Raw genomic sequence first — 16,595 nt, 5'->3', positions numbered from 1 at the left:
TGATGGGCCTTGGTCCAGAGTGCTGCCGTGTACCTCTCCCCTTTAGTCATTAATAGATTCCGTAAATTCACGGTAATAATCGCTACGTGTGATTAAATGCCTCCTGGGTTCCTGATTCTGTGCTAGGTGCCCTGCATAGATTTCCCTGTTCAGTCCCCGTGGGGAGCTATGGGCTAGGCATTATTTTTATGATTGCCGTTTTCCTGGCTAAAGGAAGGTTTCTAACTTTCCCCATGGACATGAAGCTAATAGGAGACAAAGATGATTCTAAATACCCTGTTTTCAACCAAAAGGCTAATCAGCCTGACTGCAGATGGACCCTTGGTGGTTGTACCCCACCAGCAGCATCTACAAAGTCAAAGCACCATCTGCTTCACAGCCACCCGGGTGCTAGTTAATAAACGTATTCCCCAGTTCACGGGCAAAACCATCATCTCGGCACAGGGACAGAGAGTCTGCCTTGATGATAAGCCTTCCAGCAGATTCTTACAACTGGGGCCCATTGGTTCGGACTGTACATTCAGACCCTCCTTATGTACGCAGCAGAAACCGACAGTGGCCACGTACAAATCATGCGTTGAGCTGGGGCTCTCCCTACATGTTACATAAAGAGCCCGGTTGACTCTAAAATGTGATCAGAGCTTTACTAGTTGCAGTGTAATTTTCTTTCTTAAACATATGCTGCGAGGCCTTCTATGTATGGGCATCTGCCTAGACATTGAGTGAATGATTCCTTAGAGTTGGATCAATATAACAAAATAAAGAAAATTGCAGTTCAACCAGTGCTGCATGTGAGAAAGAATGTCAGTTCCTTTTCTCTCCAAACTTTAATTAAATTTTAAAAGGTAAAAAAAAAAAATATTTTAAACGTGAACCACAATATCCTGTATGTTTGCTGTGGCCATTCCAGTAATAAACGTCTGAGCCCCGTGGATAGGGGGTTTCTTTCCTTTGTCATTCCTCCAATGCTGACAGTTTGCTGTCTAACTTTTCATGGTTTTTTTTTTTTTTTTTTCTCTCTGCTTATTCAAACATATCTGTATGTGTAGGGACTTCCAGACCATTAACGTGGAATCGCACAATGCAGGTGAATCCGTATCTTTTCCTTCCCATGCCACCACCTGCTACTTGTACCACTCTTGCGGGAATCGCCCCTTGACCCCTGCTCTGGCAACATACCTGCTTGCCGGGAATCAGTTGTGTGCACTCAAATTCTGCTTCCCGGGCCAAGGGGTGGGCATTTGGTATCAGATGGGGCAGTGGGTCTCTTCCCGGGGATCCTGGGGTGTCCTCTGGGTGGATGGATCTGCTGTGTGTAAAGTTGGGAGTGTCTGTTGCCGTTGTGCGTCAGGTAGGCTCCAGAGGAAGCTAGATGGCAGTGAACGAAAGAGCAACACAAATGTGCAGAGGCGGGGGAGGGAAAGAGAAGATGGAGAGATGGAGAGGAAGTGGGGGGAGAGAGGAGGAGGAGGAGGAGGAGAGGGGGAGAGGGAGGTGGACGGGGAGGGGATGGAGGAGAGGGAGAGGGAGAGGGAGAGGAAGGAAGAGAGAGAGGCAGGCAATGTTTTGGGCAATCTACGAGGCTTCATTTCATTCTCAAGGCTCACTTCTGCCCTTGGACTCTGACATAGGGTCCTTCCGATAAATCCCTTTTGTGCTTCATTGGCCTTCCATTCTTGCTAGTTACAGGTAGACTAAACATTTCAAGCCTGCCCCCCCCCCCCGAATTTTGGAAAGAATTTTACTTTTCCTATCATACTTGTATCACAGAGAATAAGTGGCATCTTATTTCTTCTATGAGAAATAAGTGCAACGATATGTTGCTGTTTTCAATAAACTTTTTAATTTTTTCCCCATTTACGGGCTCTCTGCTAAAGCCTGGGCTCCTGAGGAGTTGACCATGCATGGAAAACACAACAAATAAATCAGCAACTTCAGAAAACTGTGAAAGATACAATGAATGACAGGAGTGTGGGGTATCATGGGAAGGCCAAAGAGAGGCATTGGAATCTGTCTGCACCTGTAACCCAGAAGCCTGCTGGCTTGCTGGCACCTTAGACACGGACCTCGTCCAACGTGGCACTTGGAAGGGACTGTAGAGGTGAAGTGTCTCAAGCAATTTTTAAATCATAACATCGGTTAGAAATGGGTTTTAAGTCATCCATCTACTTTTCCCCAGAACACCCTCTTCATGCAAAGCAAGTCGGTAGTCTCCGTGTCTCCAGAGGGGGTCCTGGGGATTTACTCGGCACGGCTCTGAAACTTTCAGGGGTCACGTAGTATAGGTTGTTCACAGAGCCTTTTTATCCGCAAGCTCCTTATCCTCCCTTGAAGAGGAGTGTTTGCATGGGCTGGTCAGTATCACCGAAGAGGGCAAAGGGGAATTCGGTGTCCCAGTGGACCGCAGTCTGGTGATGTGAGTTTCTCCCACCGCGCTCGCTCCCTCCCTCCCTCCCTTCCTCCCGCTCTCTCAACTTCCCACCTTTGGCATGACTGACCGGGGGTGCTGATGCACAGACTCTTCTTGCATTCAACTACGGGGTTATTTTTCAGGTGAGGTCCTTTGAGGTCAATACCACGTGTCCGTCGTTGCCTTCTTCAAGACATTTTCTTTGGAAACAAAATCGCTCATGATCCTTATTATCCTGGGCTTGTTTGGAACGTGGTTCCTCTAAGGGATGGTCACACAATGAGTCATGCAATTTACTGACATCAGGAGTAGTCTTTCCTAGGCAAGACCAGTTCATATTCTAACATACTTTACTCATATACTTCAAGTTAGCCCAACTGCAGAGACATGAAATCATTAAAGGTCTAAGAACAAAATTCCCGGGCATCAATTATAATCTGGGAATCTCAGAGCAGGGAGACGTTTGAGTCAGAACGAGGTTTTCTAATAGTACACTTTCAAATGAAAAAAAAAAAAAAAGGAAAAGAAACAGATCTGTGCAGTGGCTGAACTTGGACTTGATCCTGCTGCTTTTGTCCTGGGGATGCTGGGGCTGGAGGCGAGGGTGGGGAGCAGGTGATGCTTCCCTTCCCCACATGTGAGGACAACATTTCCCATGGGCAGGGGGTTGGATTGTCATGTCTTGTGGCAGGCGATGTGTGTCCATATGTGGTCTGATTCCTGGGATTTTGTTCTAATGAGGCTTCGGGCCAGCAAGGAACAGGAGTAGGTTACTAAAATGAGCTCGCATGAAATGGGTTTTACTGCGAGGACACAGGAGGTTTTCCAGGAACGCAAAGTTAGACGAGAGTGTTGGTGGACTTCTTGTGAGCAGGAATCAGGACTGGAGATTCACTATTCATTCCCCTCCCCCCCGCCCCCTCCATCTCTCAGAAGTGCATGGTCTCCAGAACTGGCTTCTGTCTAGAAGTGTGGTCAGTCCTGTTTCTTCCAACACGCTCCTCTGTGTCGACCTGAATGTGGCTCTTCCGTGGCCAGTTCAGGAGATTACAGACCTCTCCTCTGCAGGACCCAGTGCTTACTCGAAGCCATCTCAGCATCTCATTCAGGTCCCAAAAAGAGAAAGTTTGGTAGCCCCAACTCATGTGCTCAGTCAGGATGTACAAGTCATGGGCTTCTGGTATACAATGGATCCATAGCAGTAGAACCCACAGGCTACCCCTGTTCAGTCCGCTGTGGTGGGAAGGGAGACGGGACCTATGATTCACAATGTCATTTCACTTCTCTTAGTAGGAGTCAATGGAAAATGCAGTGTTCCTCATCTTTACAACGTCCTGAATAGTGGGATGTCTTTTATAGGGAACCAAGATTTTCATCTCCAGTTACCTAGGAGGCTTTGAATTTGAATTTTACCGAGAGAGATTCCTTTATACCAGTTTATACTATTAGGTGAATGAAGAAGAATTACATTCTATTTGGAAGCATCTAGTCATTTGTAGTCAACTGAGTCCCTGCTATGGTCAATCTGCTAGATCTGGTGGCTGTGAATAAATACTCCCGGCGAGGAAAAGAGGTAGGAGGGAAAAAGTTTCTTTCCATCTGAGTTCTTGCAGGAAGGAAGATGCCCAGAGAAGCAAAAGACGCAGAGAGGATACTGGGGTTGGTGGGGAACATAGCTTATTGAGGATTTAACAATTCTGTCGCCAACGGACCTTTTCTTCTCAAACCCTTTCCAGCCTGGAATTGAACAACCCAAGTCCCAGTTCCTAAGCAGATATCCTGGAAAAGGAAGGCACGGTGCCTATCCCTACAGGAGAGAAAGAGGAGCCAGAAATTGGATCCTGCCTCTGTTCTCAAAAGACAGCATCAAATGAGAGGAAATTGCAGCTGCTACCCCAGCCCACTGTGCTGAGAGCCTGAAGAGATTCACCCAGTGTAGCAAGGGTTCATGTGGAAAGCCATGCCAGGCTTCGGGTGGACATCAGTGCTTGGGGAAGTGGTGACATTCTTCAGAAGGCCTTTTAGGTTGGAGCTTAGATTAATACTAACAAACAGCACAGGACCTTACCTAGTGGAGTCCTGCCCTCTCAGATAGGGTAAGTGACTTGGCCAAGTCCTCACAGCCAGACCAAGACAAGCCCTTCCTTCCCAGTGGTGGCTGCGGAAAGATAAATCTTGCCAATCAGAGGCCAAGACGGCAGTGGGGTGGCCCAGGAGGGAGGGCGGCGCATCAGGAGGGGAGAAAGGTGCTGTGTTCTCAGCAGTGGAGTTGGCCTTTTTGTGGGGATCCGGTTTCGGAGGACTTACTCTCCCCTTGTTAACTCTCTCACACTCTTTCTCTGGCCTGGCCTGGGGTGGATTCGCGGGGCGGGCGGGAAGGCGCGCGCCCCTACAGCTTCTAAGGCTCCTCTTCCCGGAGCCGAAGGCATCCAGCACCTCCTCCTGGCGCCCCCAGTCTGCCCCCACCCCTCCCCGCCCCCCGGCTTGGGTCCGCCCCGAGGCTCCCCAGGGCTCGCCCGGCGCCAGGGCGCATTGGGGCCGGCTCTGGGCCAGCCGCGGTCGGGACGCCGGCGGGTCCCCGGGTCCCCGGCAGCGCGCGGCCGCGCACCCGGCTCCGCACCCCGGGCTGGCAGCCCCGCGCTCGGCTCGGAGAGCGCTCGGCGGCGGAGTGCCGCGCCGGGGAGGGGCGAGGAGAGCCGCAGCCCCCTCCGCCCGCCCAGACCGAGGAGGGGCGAGCAGGCGCGGAGCCGGGCGAGCGCGGGGCTGTGCGCGCCTCTCTCCGGGCACACACTCTCCGCGCCGCGCGCTCCCCCGGCTGGGCGGCCTCGGACCTTGGCAGACAGCGGCGGCGTGCGCCGTGCTTGCTCCGGGGTGCGTTCAGCGCCGGGCGAGAGCCGTTCGCTGGGGTCACCCGCCCCCTTCTCCCCCTTTCCCGGGAGCCCGCGGGGTGAGCTGGAGGCCGACCCGGCCGGACGCCGCGCTCCTATAAATAGCGCGCGTGTGCCCGCCTGGCGCCCTCCCGGCTGCGCGAGGACAGACAAAGTTGTGCGCAGGGACTCCGGGCGCGCGGCAGCGGCTGGGAGAGGACCCCGCCGCCGAGCCGCCCTGCGCCCTGGAGCTGATCCCGCGAATTTGTGCTCTCCGAGCTCGGGACCCCGCTGGCTGCCGCCTACCTGCCGACGTCCGAGAGGCGCCGAGGTGCGGGGAATTTTTGACCGGGCGAAAGTGGGAGTCGCTAGTGTCCTGGTCATGATCGCAGCCTCGCGTTCTTCTCAGTCCGGGAAACACCTGCCTGTGTAATTCGTCCGTGCCGCAAGCCCGACGCGTCCAGGACCGACATCCGCATCGCTCGGCGCCCACCAACCCCCGAGGCTTTTGTTTTGTTTTGTGTTGTTTTGGAGCCTCCTTTGTTTTTCCTGCTCCTCGCCCACCTGGGGGTGCTTGGGCTTGGGGTGAGAATTCATTACCGTTTTCCTCCTTGAGGTGTGAGTGTGGGGGGTTGGTGACTTTTAGATGTCCAGGAGCCAGGGTGGGTGCGGGGGCCCCAGGTAGGGCTGATTCTTGGGCGGAGGAGGGTGGGGTAGGGGGTTCTGCATGAGCTCCTTAAAGGACAAAGGTAACGGAGCCAGCGAGAGAGCGCGAGCGGAGCCTTTGACTCCAGACCACAGAATTGGGGGAAGTGTGCGCGCCGCCGCCGCCGCCGCCGCCGTCCCTGCAGCGCTGTGGGTCTAGCCGCGGGCGTCTTCCCGAGCGCCGGGGTCCCGGGGTACGAGGCGAAGCGCGCGAGCGGAGGCGCCGGCGGGCTGCGGCCGGCTCACGCGGCTCACCATGGGCTCCGGGCGCCGGGCGCTGTCCGTGGTACCGGCCGTGCTGCTCGCCCTCACCCTGCCGGGGCTGCCCGTCTGGGCGCAGAACGACACGGAGCCTATCGTGCTGGAGGGCAAGTGTCTGGTGGTGTGCGACTCGAACCCGGCCACGGACTCCAAGGGCTCCTCTTCCTCGCCTCTGGGGATCTCGGTCCGGGCGGCCAACTCCAAGGTCGCCTTCTCGGCGGTGCGGAGCACCAACCACGAGCCGTCCGAGATGAGCAACAAGACGCGCATCATTTACTTCGATCAGGTCAGACCCCGAGGGAGGCCGGGTGCCGGGTGTGTGTTTGCATGGTGGCGGAGGACGGGGCGGGGCGGGGCGGGGGGCGAGCTCCCGGCAGCCCGGACCGGGGGCTGCCTGCTCAGGCTCAAGTTGATCTGACTGGGATGTGGGAGATCGTTTCGGCACTCGGCTCTCCGGATGCGCCTGGGTCTGAAACTTCTGTCTCTCCCACCACCGCCCCCGCCCGCATTCCCTCCTGGCCTCTGGAGGAGGCGGCTGGGACAGCGGGAGAGAGGCTGGGAGCGCTGAGCCCAGCAAGGAGAGACAGAGCTCAGGACGACTTTTCACAGCAACAGGTCCATAGGAGCCGGCGGGAGCCTGGTCCCCGGACCTCGCAATCTCTTGGCCAGAGCCTGCCGCCCCCCCCCCCACCCCCACCCCCCGACCCCCGCTCAGACTCCTCTGCAGGTGCCGCGGAGGCGGTTCCCGCGGTACCCTCGCGGTCTCCGGATGAATGATTGGTTTCCCCGCAGCTGAAGAAGCTTCTCCCCAAAGAGAGCTTCGCGGGTCCACATTCTCTGCAGGGATCTCGCACGTGGCCGGAGAGGGTGGGCAGCGCTGGCGTGGGTCAGATCTCACCCACCTTTCCGCGGAAAGGATCCCCCCCCCCCCCCCCCCCACACACACACAGACGTTGCAGGCGCCTCTGCAGCCGAAAGCCTTCCTGTGGTACTTGGAGAAAAGTTGTGGAGGAAAGGAGAGGAAGGAAGGGCGGCTGCGGGGAGCTCCCGTTGGGAAGCGCTGGGAAACCGCTGCTCCTGCCTCTGCTCCTGTCCTTTCTGAGAATTGCAAATTCGCAGGGAAAGACAGACTGTGGGGTTGAGGGCAGGAGGTGGGGAGGAACTGATGAAATCTGTGGCTTCTGTTTAGCCACCGGGAGCTCTGGGGTTTGGCTGATGAGAACCCCCCCCCCCCCCCCCCACCGGGCATCAGCCTAGGTTCCCTAAGGAATCCTAAAACTGAAAACTGACTCCGGGTTGTGATTTCAACCCTAACAGCACCCAGAGTCTTTTTAGTTCCAGAGGCACTTGTGTAGTTCACAGTTGTATGCGAAGTCAGATGTGTAGGAGCACAGGTTAAATGCTGCTGCAACATGCGTCTGGGAAGGGATGAGGTGACATTTCCATTCCTTACTTAATTGTTCTTAAGTAATGCACTCTCCAGCTGGCCAGACAGAGAATGCTTCTCTGGGGCTTACTCTCAGATAGCTATAATTTTTAAAGAATTAAGCAGTCCCTTAGGGGTTTTGGTGCAGTATTTTCCATCTTGATGGAAATAAAGTCTAGCACAGCCCTAGGTTATATTTCAATGCATTTAATTAAATGTTGGACGATTGCGGACAGGACACCGTATAATACGCTGAACGGTGCATTCTTTTCCATGACCTTTCCATCAATTAGAAGAGGAGAATGGTTTGTTCTTCTTTTTGGAGAGCCATGCATCGTAGAGACCACAAGACACATTTAGTTATGGATCTCTATGTGCCTGGATGCTCTAATTACAACGTAGAGTCAACATCCAGCCTTATGTGTAGTCAACACTAATCAGCCATTTCCATTACTGCTGATGAATTATGCTACTTGTATCTGATTCAGGAAGTCCCCACTAAATACCTCAAATTATTTTCAATGTGCTTGAAAAAAATCTTTGCAACATCTCTGTTGGGGAGTGTGGCACAGTGGCGATTGGTTATTGGAAGCTCATTGATTGTCAGGTCAGAGGAAGAAATCTGATGGTTACTTGGAAGAAAGTGAAATCTCAGAATAAAATTACACACATACATGTGTTTTAAGCCAAGGGTTGAGCCTGGCGCGTCTGCTTGACCTGTTACTATATTCTGGTGCATTGCTTAGAGGGGATGGTATATTTTTCGGGAGTTATGCAGAAGGCTTAATATTGGCAGGAATATAGCATTGCTGGTGGCCACTGATACAGTAGAAGTGTCTCTTTATAGGGACATCTGATTTTGGGGGATGCCAGTTATAGATTTATTTCTTGGAGAGAATTAGATTAAACCCCAGTTATTTTACAACTTCCCAGCCCCAAACATTCCCACTTGCTTTCCCATAGGAAGGGACTTCCTTATGTGACCTTTGCAAATTTGGTGTACAGAGGTCACTTCTTGAGATTCAGAGTTAATTTCATAACCAGTAGAAACAGGCTGCATGTCTTGGAATACAAAGTGCATTGTTGCTTTCTTAGGAAACAGCGCCTTCTGTTACTTTTCATTTTTGACCCTTGAAGTTTAAGCAGAGACCGGGTGATTGATAAGAGGATAATGGATAACACTGGCAGGAAGAGAAGAAGGCCACCTATTTCACAGCCTGTCTTTATTCGTGCCCCACTTTTTGGCAGCCTGCAAAGGCTGAGTCATTGCCAAAATATTGTAATTAAGGCCTAGATGGCACAGCAATGAAAAAATGGCCATGGATCTTGGGAGAGGTTTGGCAGAGGCTCAGGGGAGGGCCAGGCATTCAGATCAGTCTGTGCGCTACTCAGTATCATGGATTCTGTCACATGGTGGAGGGAGTGCCCAGGCCTCTGTGTGATGTGCCCAGGAATGACTGCAGAGAGCCCATGGATGCCGATTGGCTGTCTTGAAAACGTCATCTCTGGACATTGCAAAGGCTTGTAGAGGATGGGAATATAAATACAGGGCAGATGCCTTTTCTCTGACTCTCAAGGTAAAGCTAATATTTATAAGCCCTCACATGTTATCTAGATGTTTCCAGAGCCATCAGGCCTCGCTGGAAATTGAGGCATGAATGCAAAGCAGTTACTTTATTTTTTTTTTTTTCCTCTACCATTTAAAAGACAGAAGAACTTTCCATTACACAAATCTATTTTCCAAGTCACTAAAGAGGAAAGAAGTAGAACACGGTGTTTTATTCTGTATGGTTTCTTAAGCTACTTGTGAAAGAAATAAAGAAGGAGAGAGAGAGAGAGAGAGAGAGAGAGGAAGAGGGAGAGAGAAAGGGAGGGAGGAAGGAAGGAAGGAAGGAAGCTTGTCTTAGTTACGGAAGAGAATATTGTAATAATTTACTGTTCTTTATTATTTTTTATTTGTAGATCCTAGTAAATGTGGGTAACTTTTTCACCCTGGAGTCTGTCTTTGTAGCACCAAGAAAAGGAATTTACAGTTTCAGCTTTCACGTAATTAAAGTCTACCAGAGCCAAACAATCCAGGTATGTGTTTTGACCTGTTCCCTCTCTTCCCCCAAGCAACAGTGTTTATTGGCAGTGGTTATGTATTTAAGCGTTTATCTCAAGATGTGTTTTCATTGTAAAAATAAACAACCATCTTTATGGTTTATTTTCAAAACAGTTAATTTCCAGTTTTCTTCTTTATAGCATCCATTAAGGCTATGACAAGAAACATATAGAAAAATAAACAATTGAATTTATTACCGTCCTAACAACCAACCACTTAAAAAACGTGGCTTGGTAAAAACTCAGTGACACAAATCGCTTTATAAGATCCCGACTTCAGTTAACCCATATGCAAAAATGAATCTGAAGAAAGTTGTAAGACTAGCGGAGCCTTACAAGCATATATTACATGAAACAAATTCGCTTTTATTGTTAAACTGCATGAGATACAGTTAACCATTGAAAACAAATCTGTGAAGCAGCAAACTACTCAATATACTTTTTACAAAGGGTGTTCTCTGCGTATGTTTTAAAGAGTTTATCCTCAGTTACTCTGATGCTAGGAAATTGTTACAGATTTCACTTCCACAGTGAGCAACATATTTTGTGTTGTGCTTTCTCAGGATATAGGCTTGACCTTACACTCAAAGCCTAGCCTATGATACCCAAATATACTAACACCCAATGGCACCGATGCATGTCTGTGGAATTCTAGTATTCTTTTTATCATACACTCAATGTTTGTGTTGTATACCGTCGCCAGGTGAATGATAGATTACAAATTCTTCTCCCACTTTTACATATCCTAGTGAATGGATACATTTATCATCCACAGATTTCATTAAAGTGCTTTTTTTTTTTAAACACAAAAGGAACGAATATTTAGTAAACAAATTTACTAGCGTGGAAAAGCTTTTCCCAAGCCCCAATATTTAGAAATGTATGTAATATTTAAAACAGCATAATAAAAATTGTAGTGGGGAGAAACGTGAACACATTTTGAGTTTATTATTTGATAATAATGATGAATTTATGAATTATTGATTCTTTGCTAATTACCCATCATTAAAATCTTCAGTGGTAGTGGTGATCACTATCGTTTTTACGTTTATTTATTTATTTTGAGAGAGAGAGTGAGAGCGAGCAGGAGAGGGGCAGAGAGAGGGAGGGAGAGAATCCCAAGCAGGCTCACTGTTGTCAGCACAGAGCCCAACGTGGGCTTGAACTCAAGAACTGTGAGATCATGACCTGAGCCGAAATCAAGAGTCAGATGCTTAGCCGGCTGAGCCACTCGGGCTCCCCGATCACGATTTTTTAATACACATTATCAGGGCAAACAGAAAAAGAACCCCCCCCCCCCCACACACACACATTCCATAATTTTAAATGAACTGTGGCACTGTTCATTTACTAGCTGACTAGTAACTTGAAAGGAGGCTGGTAGAATCTTGCTGTATCTGGGTTCATCAGAGCCAAGGACACTGGGCTTCTTTTTACTAATATACTGGGAAGCCTCAGGCTTGCTTCGTTACCGGAAGGTTCTTATCGAATATGACAAGTAAATAAGACCACAAGCTTAAGTTATGTGTTGAAGGGAGGCCAGTTTCCGCGAGGCTAGGCCGCTCTCCATGGGTGGTATCCTTTTGGAGGCATCTCAGGAAATTTCTATGGGAGAAGTTAAAAGTTATTTTAATTAAAAAAAAAAAGCAGCTCAGTGGACCTACTAAGTGCGTAGCCGCCACAGCCAGGATGAATTTACTGAACATCAGCTGTTTTACCAGGTCTTTCATCTTAGGTATTTTTCATTACCCCCGGCAGATGTTTTCAGTGATTTGGGTTTTTTTTTCTTCTCATAGGTTAACCTGATGTTAAATGGAAAGCCGGTAATATCTGCCTTTGCTGGGGACAAAGATGTTACCCGCGAAGCTGCCACTAATGGGGTGCTCCTCTACCTGGATAAGGAGGATAAAGTTTACCTAAAACTGGAGAAAGGTAACTTGGTTGGAGGCTGGCAGTATTCCACGTTCTCTGGCTTTCTGGTGTTTCCCCTATAGGATTTTATCTCTCCGCGATGTTGATCCAGGGGAGGGGAGGCCCACCCCTGAGTTGTTGGAAGATCATTTCCTCATCATCGGATTGACGTCTTTTATTGGTTTCTCATGGGTGAATATGGATTCTCTTTAAGGATCCTAGGCCTGTCCGAACTGATACACAGTCTCGCAGATGATTTGTGTGTGTGTGTTTCAGTATACTTGGATGGGGACTCACAGCAGACAATACCTATCTGTGCTCAAGTGTTAACAGTTTAAAAGCTGTCTGCAAGGTTCATTCTGAATTTAATTTCCTGGAATCACTGAATTCGTTGCAGATGTGGCGTTTTCTTTCTTTGTTTCTAAAAGACTGGCGAGCGGGTCTTAAGAATGAGAAAACTCTCAAGTTCTGAGTGCAATCAACGGTTAGTATGATACTGCCAAAGAATTGTATGCTGTGTTGATATATTGATTACACTTGTTTTTATTCCTTTGGAACTCGTCTCTTTTGTTCTCTTAAGGTAACTGGGAATTGCTTTTTTCAGTGACTGGCTTTGTGTCTTCTCTACCAATAGGGTAACGAATGGCTTGCCCGCAAATTTACCCTGTGAGATCACCAACATGACTTCCCTTAACAAAAAAGAATGCTTCATAGTTGTATTTTAATTATATATGTGAAAGAGTCATATTTTCCAAATTATATTTTCTAATAGGAAGAATAGATCATAAATCTGACAAGGAAAAAAGTTGCTTCCCTGAGTTCTAAGTGCTCAGCCCCCAGAACCTCCACCAGATTGCCCTCCTCCCTGGGAAATCTTATACTTTCTTGCTCAGCTTGAATTACCATGATTGATAATAACCACTTTATTAAAAACCTGAGGGATTTTTTTCCCTTAGACCTGACCACTTTATTAACTGGAGATGGGATGCCCCTGTTTTTAATTATACCTATTTTTCAAGCCTTCTGTTGTGTTTGGAAGTATCATCTGGTTTTGCCTTAATTCCTTAAATTGTATATATTTATCTGTTTAGCTAATATTACATCCAAATATCCCATATCTAAACTTAGTGCAATATCTTATTTTGTCTTTTGTACAGGTCATATGAACTCACAAAATTACTTATGTCTCTGTCATAGAATAAAGGTCAATATACGTTAGCCGAATTGTTTTGTCCTTTTGGCTCGGGAAATATGTATCCTATGTGCTTTACTTCCTCTTTCTCACCAACCCTTCTTTCCTTCCCCCCTATCATTTCTTTCTCTGGGAGTTTGTTTTTTTTTTTAACGTTTATTTATTATTGAGAGACAGAGAGACACAAAGCATGAGGAGGGGAGGGGCAGAGAGAGGGAGACACAGAATCCGAAGCAGGCTCCAGGCTCCGAGCTGTCGGCACAGAGCCCGACGCGGGGCTCGAACTCACAGACCATGAGATCATGACCTGAGCCGAAGTCGGACGCTTAACTGACTGAGCCACCCAGGCGCCCTTTTCTGGGAGTTTTTAAGAAAAGCTTTCTGAATCTGGGGGGAATGTCCTCTGAATTGGCATAGGAAATCTTTCCCGGGTTTAATCCATTCAAATCCAGGAGTTGTCAGCCTGCCAAAAGAGAATCGATGGACTTAGTAAACTCTTCTTTCGGAATGGACTTACCATTAGGTAGTCAAGTTGAGAAAATTTGCTAAAATCTCGTCAGAGTGCTCCGTGAGTGAGTGCGTGGTGAGGAGGCTGAAGACCACTCAACGGGAAGACTTGGGGGAAAGTTCTGCCCCTTTCACAACACTAAGAGACAGATGGAATATTACCATGTCTTTTGCGGAGGGACTATTATTATAGATATCTCATCTGGAGATCTGGCTCCATTTCCTGGTCTTTTCTCAATTAGAGCAATTAAAAGGGCCCCTTTTGTAGACGGTGGCAGCGAGGAAGGTGTCCGAGGACCCTGTGAGAGAAAACACATGGGCAGGTTTTCCAGCATAATTGTGATTAATCACCAAGTCAAAATATTCATTCATCCCAGGGAGACTCTCCTCCTTCCTCAAGAAGAATTAACTGGAGATGTTGGCATTGGATCCTCAGTGTTTTGCTTGGCAAGTTACTCTTCAGCTGGCTTCCAGTCAGAAGCTTTCCTCCTTTGTGACTGTGCTGTGTAAGAACACAATACTGCACAGGGGACTTCCATCTGGGGACGTGTGGCATCCTCTGAAATACACCTGCTCTAACGTAACCTTCCCCCTGGCTCTCTGTGTTCAGGGCTGCGTCTGTACCTTGCAACGGACTGGTTTATACTTGAATAAATATGCTATTAGTCATTGTTTTGGCAAAATGGCTCAAGGGTATTTGCATTAGTAATAGACGCCTATGATGGACCAGAGAAAAGGTGATGCTTAAACAAAATAGACCAACGTATAAGTGTCTTTATAAACATGCTTATGGCCATCCTTTGGGGCTTGCTCTGATTTTCCTAGAGTTTTCTGAACAGAAAAGAACATCGGCAAAGGGCTTGACTGTAATTCCTAAGCTCCAGTGTAGATATTTTGGAATGCAAAATCCATTCAAAACCTCCCAGAAAAAATTAATATAAAAAGGCACACAGGGGCACCCGGGTGGCTCAGTTGGTTAAGCATCCCACTTCAGCTGAGGTCATGATCTTGAGGTTCATGGGTTCGAGCTTCGCACTGGGCTGTGTGCTAACAGCTCAGAGCCTGGAGTCTGCTTCGGATTTTGCTCTCTCTCTCTCCACCCCTCCCCCGCTTTTCACAGTCTTTCTCTCTCTCAAAAATAAGTAAACATTAAAAAATTTAAAAAAAAAAGGCACTGAAGCTGTGGCCATCAAGTGTGGGAAGGCACCTGTAACAGGCAGGAGCCTCAGTGGGGAGGTCAGACGTCTGATTAATGTGGTCAGAATGAAAGCCTTAGGTTCTTATTCCAAAGTGGGTCTAGCTAATTAGAGCTACCCAGACATCATGGCTGGAAAGGTAAGATTGAAGTGAGGGAACAGAAGGGACAGAATGATTTAGTCCGGGGAGCGTAGATTTTGGACAGACATTGGATGGAATTCTACAACTTTCACTTACCAGCTGTGTGACCTTGGGCCAGTTTCCTCACCTCTCTGAGCTTTCGTTATTTCATTTGTAAACAACACATTGTTGTGGGAATTTACTGAGACTTGTGCAGTGCCTGGTGCTCTGTAAGGAAGCTCAAGTAAGGGCTGACTGTTACTACTAACGCTTTAAGCCCTAACACAGCCAAGAAGCAAGTAGGCCAGAAGGCGGACGTTACTGTTGGCATGGTGAAGGGTCAAAGATTGAGCACGAGTGGGATGGGTCGAAGGCATCAGAAGTACTTCCAGAAATGGCACCGGATGCTTCCCTGCATATCCTATGACTTGAAAACAGTTTTCAGAAATTGCTCGGTCCACAAAAATGCTAATTGAACACAGGATTTGCATTGGCCCTGTCCACATTCATCAATGCCAGCACCGTTCCTCCCGATCTCCTTTGACTGTTCCTTGATCTATTGATCGACAAACGCAAGCAATTGTCTGCAGCCAGCGTTTTCTCCCTAACAGAATCCCAAGAAAACAAAACTGGAGGAAATAAAGAGCTAGTGTGTAGGGTCTCACTGATTCCAGCTTCTTTTCGGGTACTCCCCGTGACCACAGATTCTGTTGGGACATGATTATGTAATTAAAATCTTTCTTTCTTCCTTTCTTTCTCTGTTTTTGAAGTAAGTCTGTTTTCCCCTTTCCTTTTGGTTTCTGGAAATCAAAATAGCTGCGTTTCTTCTTTTGGCCTCTCCCTTTTAGCAAGTTCCTGCTTTGTATCTTGAAATAAATCTCTTCAACTAATGTTGAGATTATCCTTCTTTTTTTTATTTAAAAAAATTACTTTAATGTGTATTTACTTTTGAGAGAGAGAAAGAGACAGTGCGAACGGGGCAGGGGCAGAGACAGAGAGTGGGAGACACAGAATCGGAAGCAGGCTCCAGGCTCTGAGCTGTCAGCTCAGAGCCCGACGTGGGGCTCGAACTTATGAATCGTGAGATCATAACCTGAGCCAAAGTCGGACGCTTAACCGACTGAGCCACCCAGGTGCCTCGAAGTTATCCTTCTAATGCGTCACATGCTTTGGTAGGTGCTGGATTTGAAGTGATGACACCTGCCCTTTTCAGAGCTCCCTAAACATCAGACGCAGAATCCCCACAAGGATCCACAGTGCTATAAACATGTGGTTCCATCTCACCTTCTGACTGAGGGCACTTGGCTTTGTCAACCCACATTTGTTAAACAACCCACTTTGTTAAACTACCTGTCCCCAGAACAATGGTAATCCACTGGTTATAGCAAGGTCCTCAAGTTGGTTGACCTAATGACCATGGCAAAGTGATGAGCAGAAGAGAAAGGTGACAGCATCTGATAACAGTTCACGTTCAGAGAGGTGGAGCTTAAGTGGAATTCTTGGGCTAAGTGGTTTTCTTTGGTCGGGGTGGGGGCGCAGGATTTAAGAAGTTGCTTTCTAAAATAGGTTTCTTGGGGGCACTTGGGTGGCTCAGTCGGTTAAGCGTCCGACTTCAGCTCAGGTCACGATCTCGCGGCTTGTGGGTTCGAGCCCCACGTCAGGCTCTGTGCTGCCCGTGCCGCGTCTGGAACCTGCTTTGGATTCTGTGTCTCCCTCCCTCTCTGCCCCTCCCCCACTCACACTCTGTGTGTGTCTCCCTCTCTATATATCTCAAAGGTAAATAAACATTAAAAAAAAAGAAAAAAAATTTAAAAAAACATTAAAAAAATTAAATAGGTTTCACTGTCCTGTCTATTGCAGGCCTACCTTTAATATGGGTTTCACATGCCTTAGAAT

At 48.2% G+C, this 16,595-nt stretch overlaps 1 protein-coding gene across 1 annotated transcript; it reads left to right on the top strand.

The window, feature by feature from the left end:
• The first annotated feature begins 5,203 nt into the window (after nt 1-5,203).
• On the top strand, nt 5,204-13,001 carry CBLN4 (cerebellin 4 precursor). Its single transcript, XM_060620761.3, has 3 exons — nt 5,204-6,529; nt 9,632-9,748; nt 11,569-13,001. Exons 1-3 carry the CDS (start codon nt 6,239-6,241, stop codon nt 11,764-11,766), a joined length of 606 nt encoding a protein of 201 aa, XP_060476744.1. The 5' UTR covers nt 5,204-6,238; the 3' UTR covers nt 11,767-13,001.
• The last annotated feature ends 3,594 nt before the right edge of the window (nt 13,002-16,595 follow it).

This window comes from Panthera onca, chromosome A3, assembly GCF_046562875.1.
Source record: "Panthera onca isolate mPanOnc1 chromosome A3, mPanOnc1 haplotype 2, whole genome shotgun sequence".
Taxonomy (NCBI): domain Eukaryota; kingdom Metazoa; phylum Chordata; class Mammalia; order Carnivora; family Felidae; genus Panthera; species Panthera onca.
The sequence above is the reverse complement of the archived record's forward strand: the minus strand, read 5'-3'. Positions and strand labels throughout refer to the sequence as shown.

Excerpts from the sequence above, each read along its gene's own strand:
- CBLN4 (XM_060620761.3), top strand. The coding sequence starts at position 6,239 with ATGGGCTCCGGGCGCCGGGCGCTGTCCGTGGTACCGGCCGTGCTGCTC. Across the intron at positions 6,530-9,631 it reads GCATCATTTACTTCGATCAG|ATCCTAGTAAATGTGGGTAA; the intron begins GTCAGACCCCGA and ends TTTTATTTGTAG. Across the intron at positions 9,749-11,568 it reads ACCAGAGCCAAACAATCCAG|GTTAACCTGATGTTAAATGG; the intron begins GTATGTGTTTTG and ends TTCTTCTCATAG.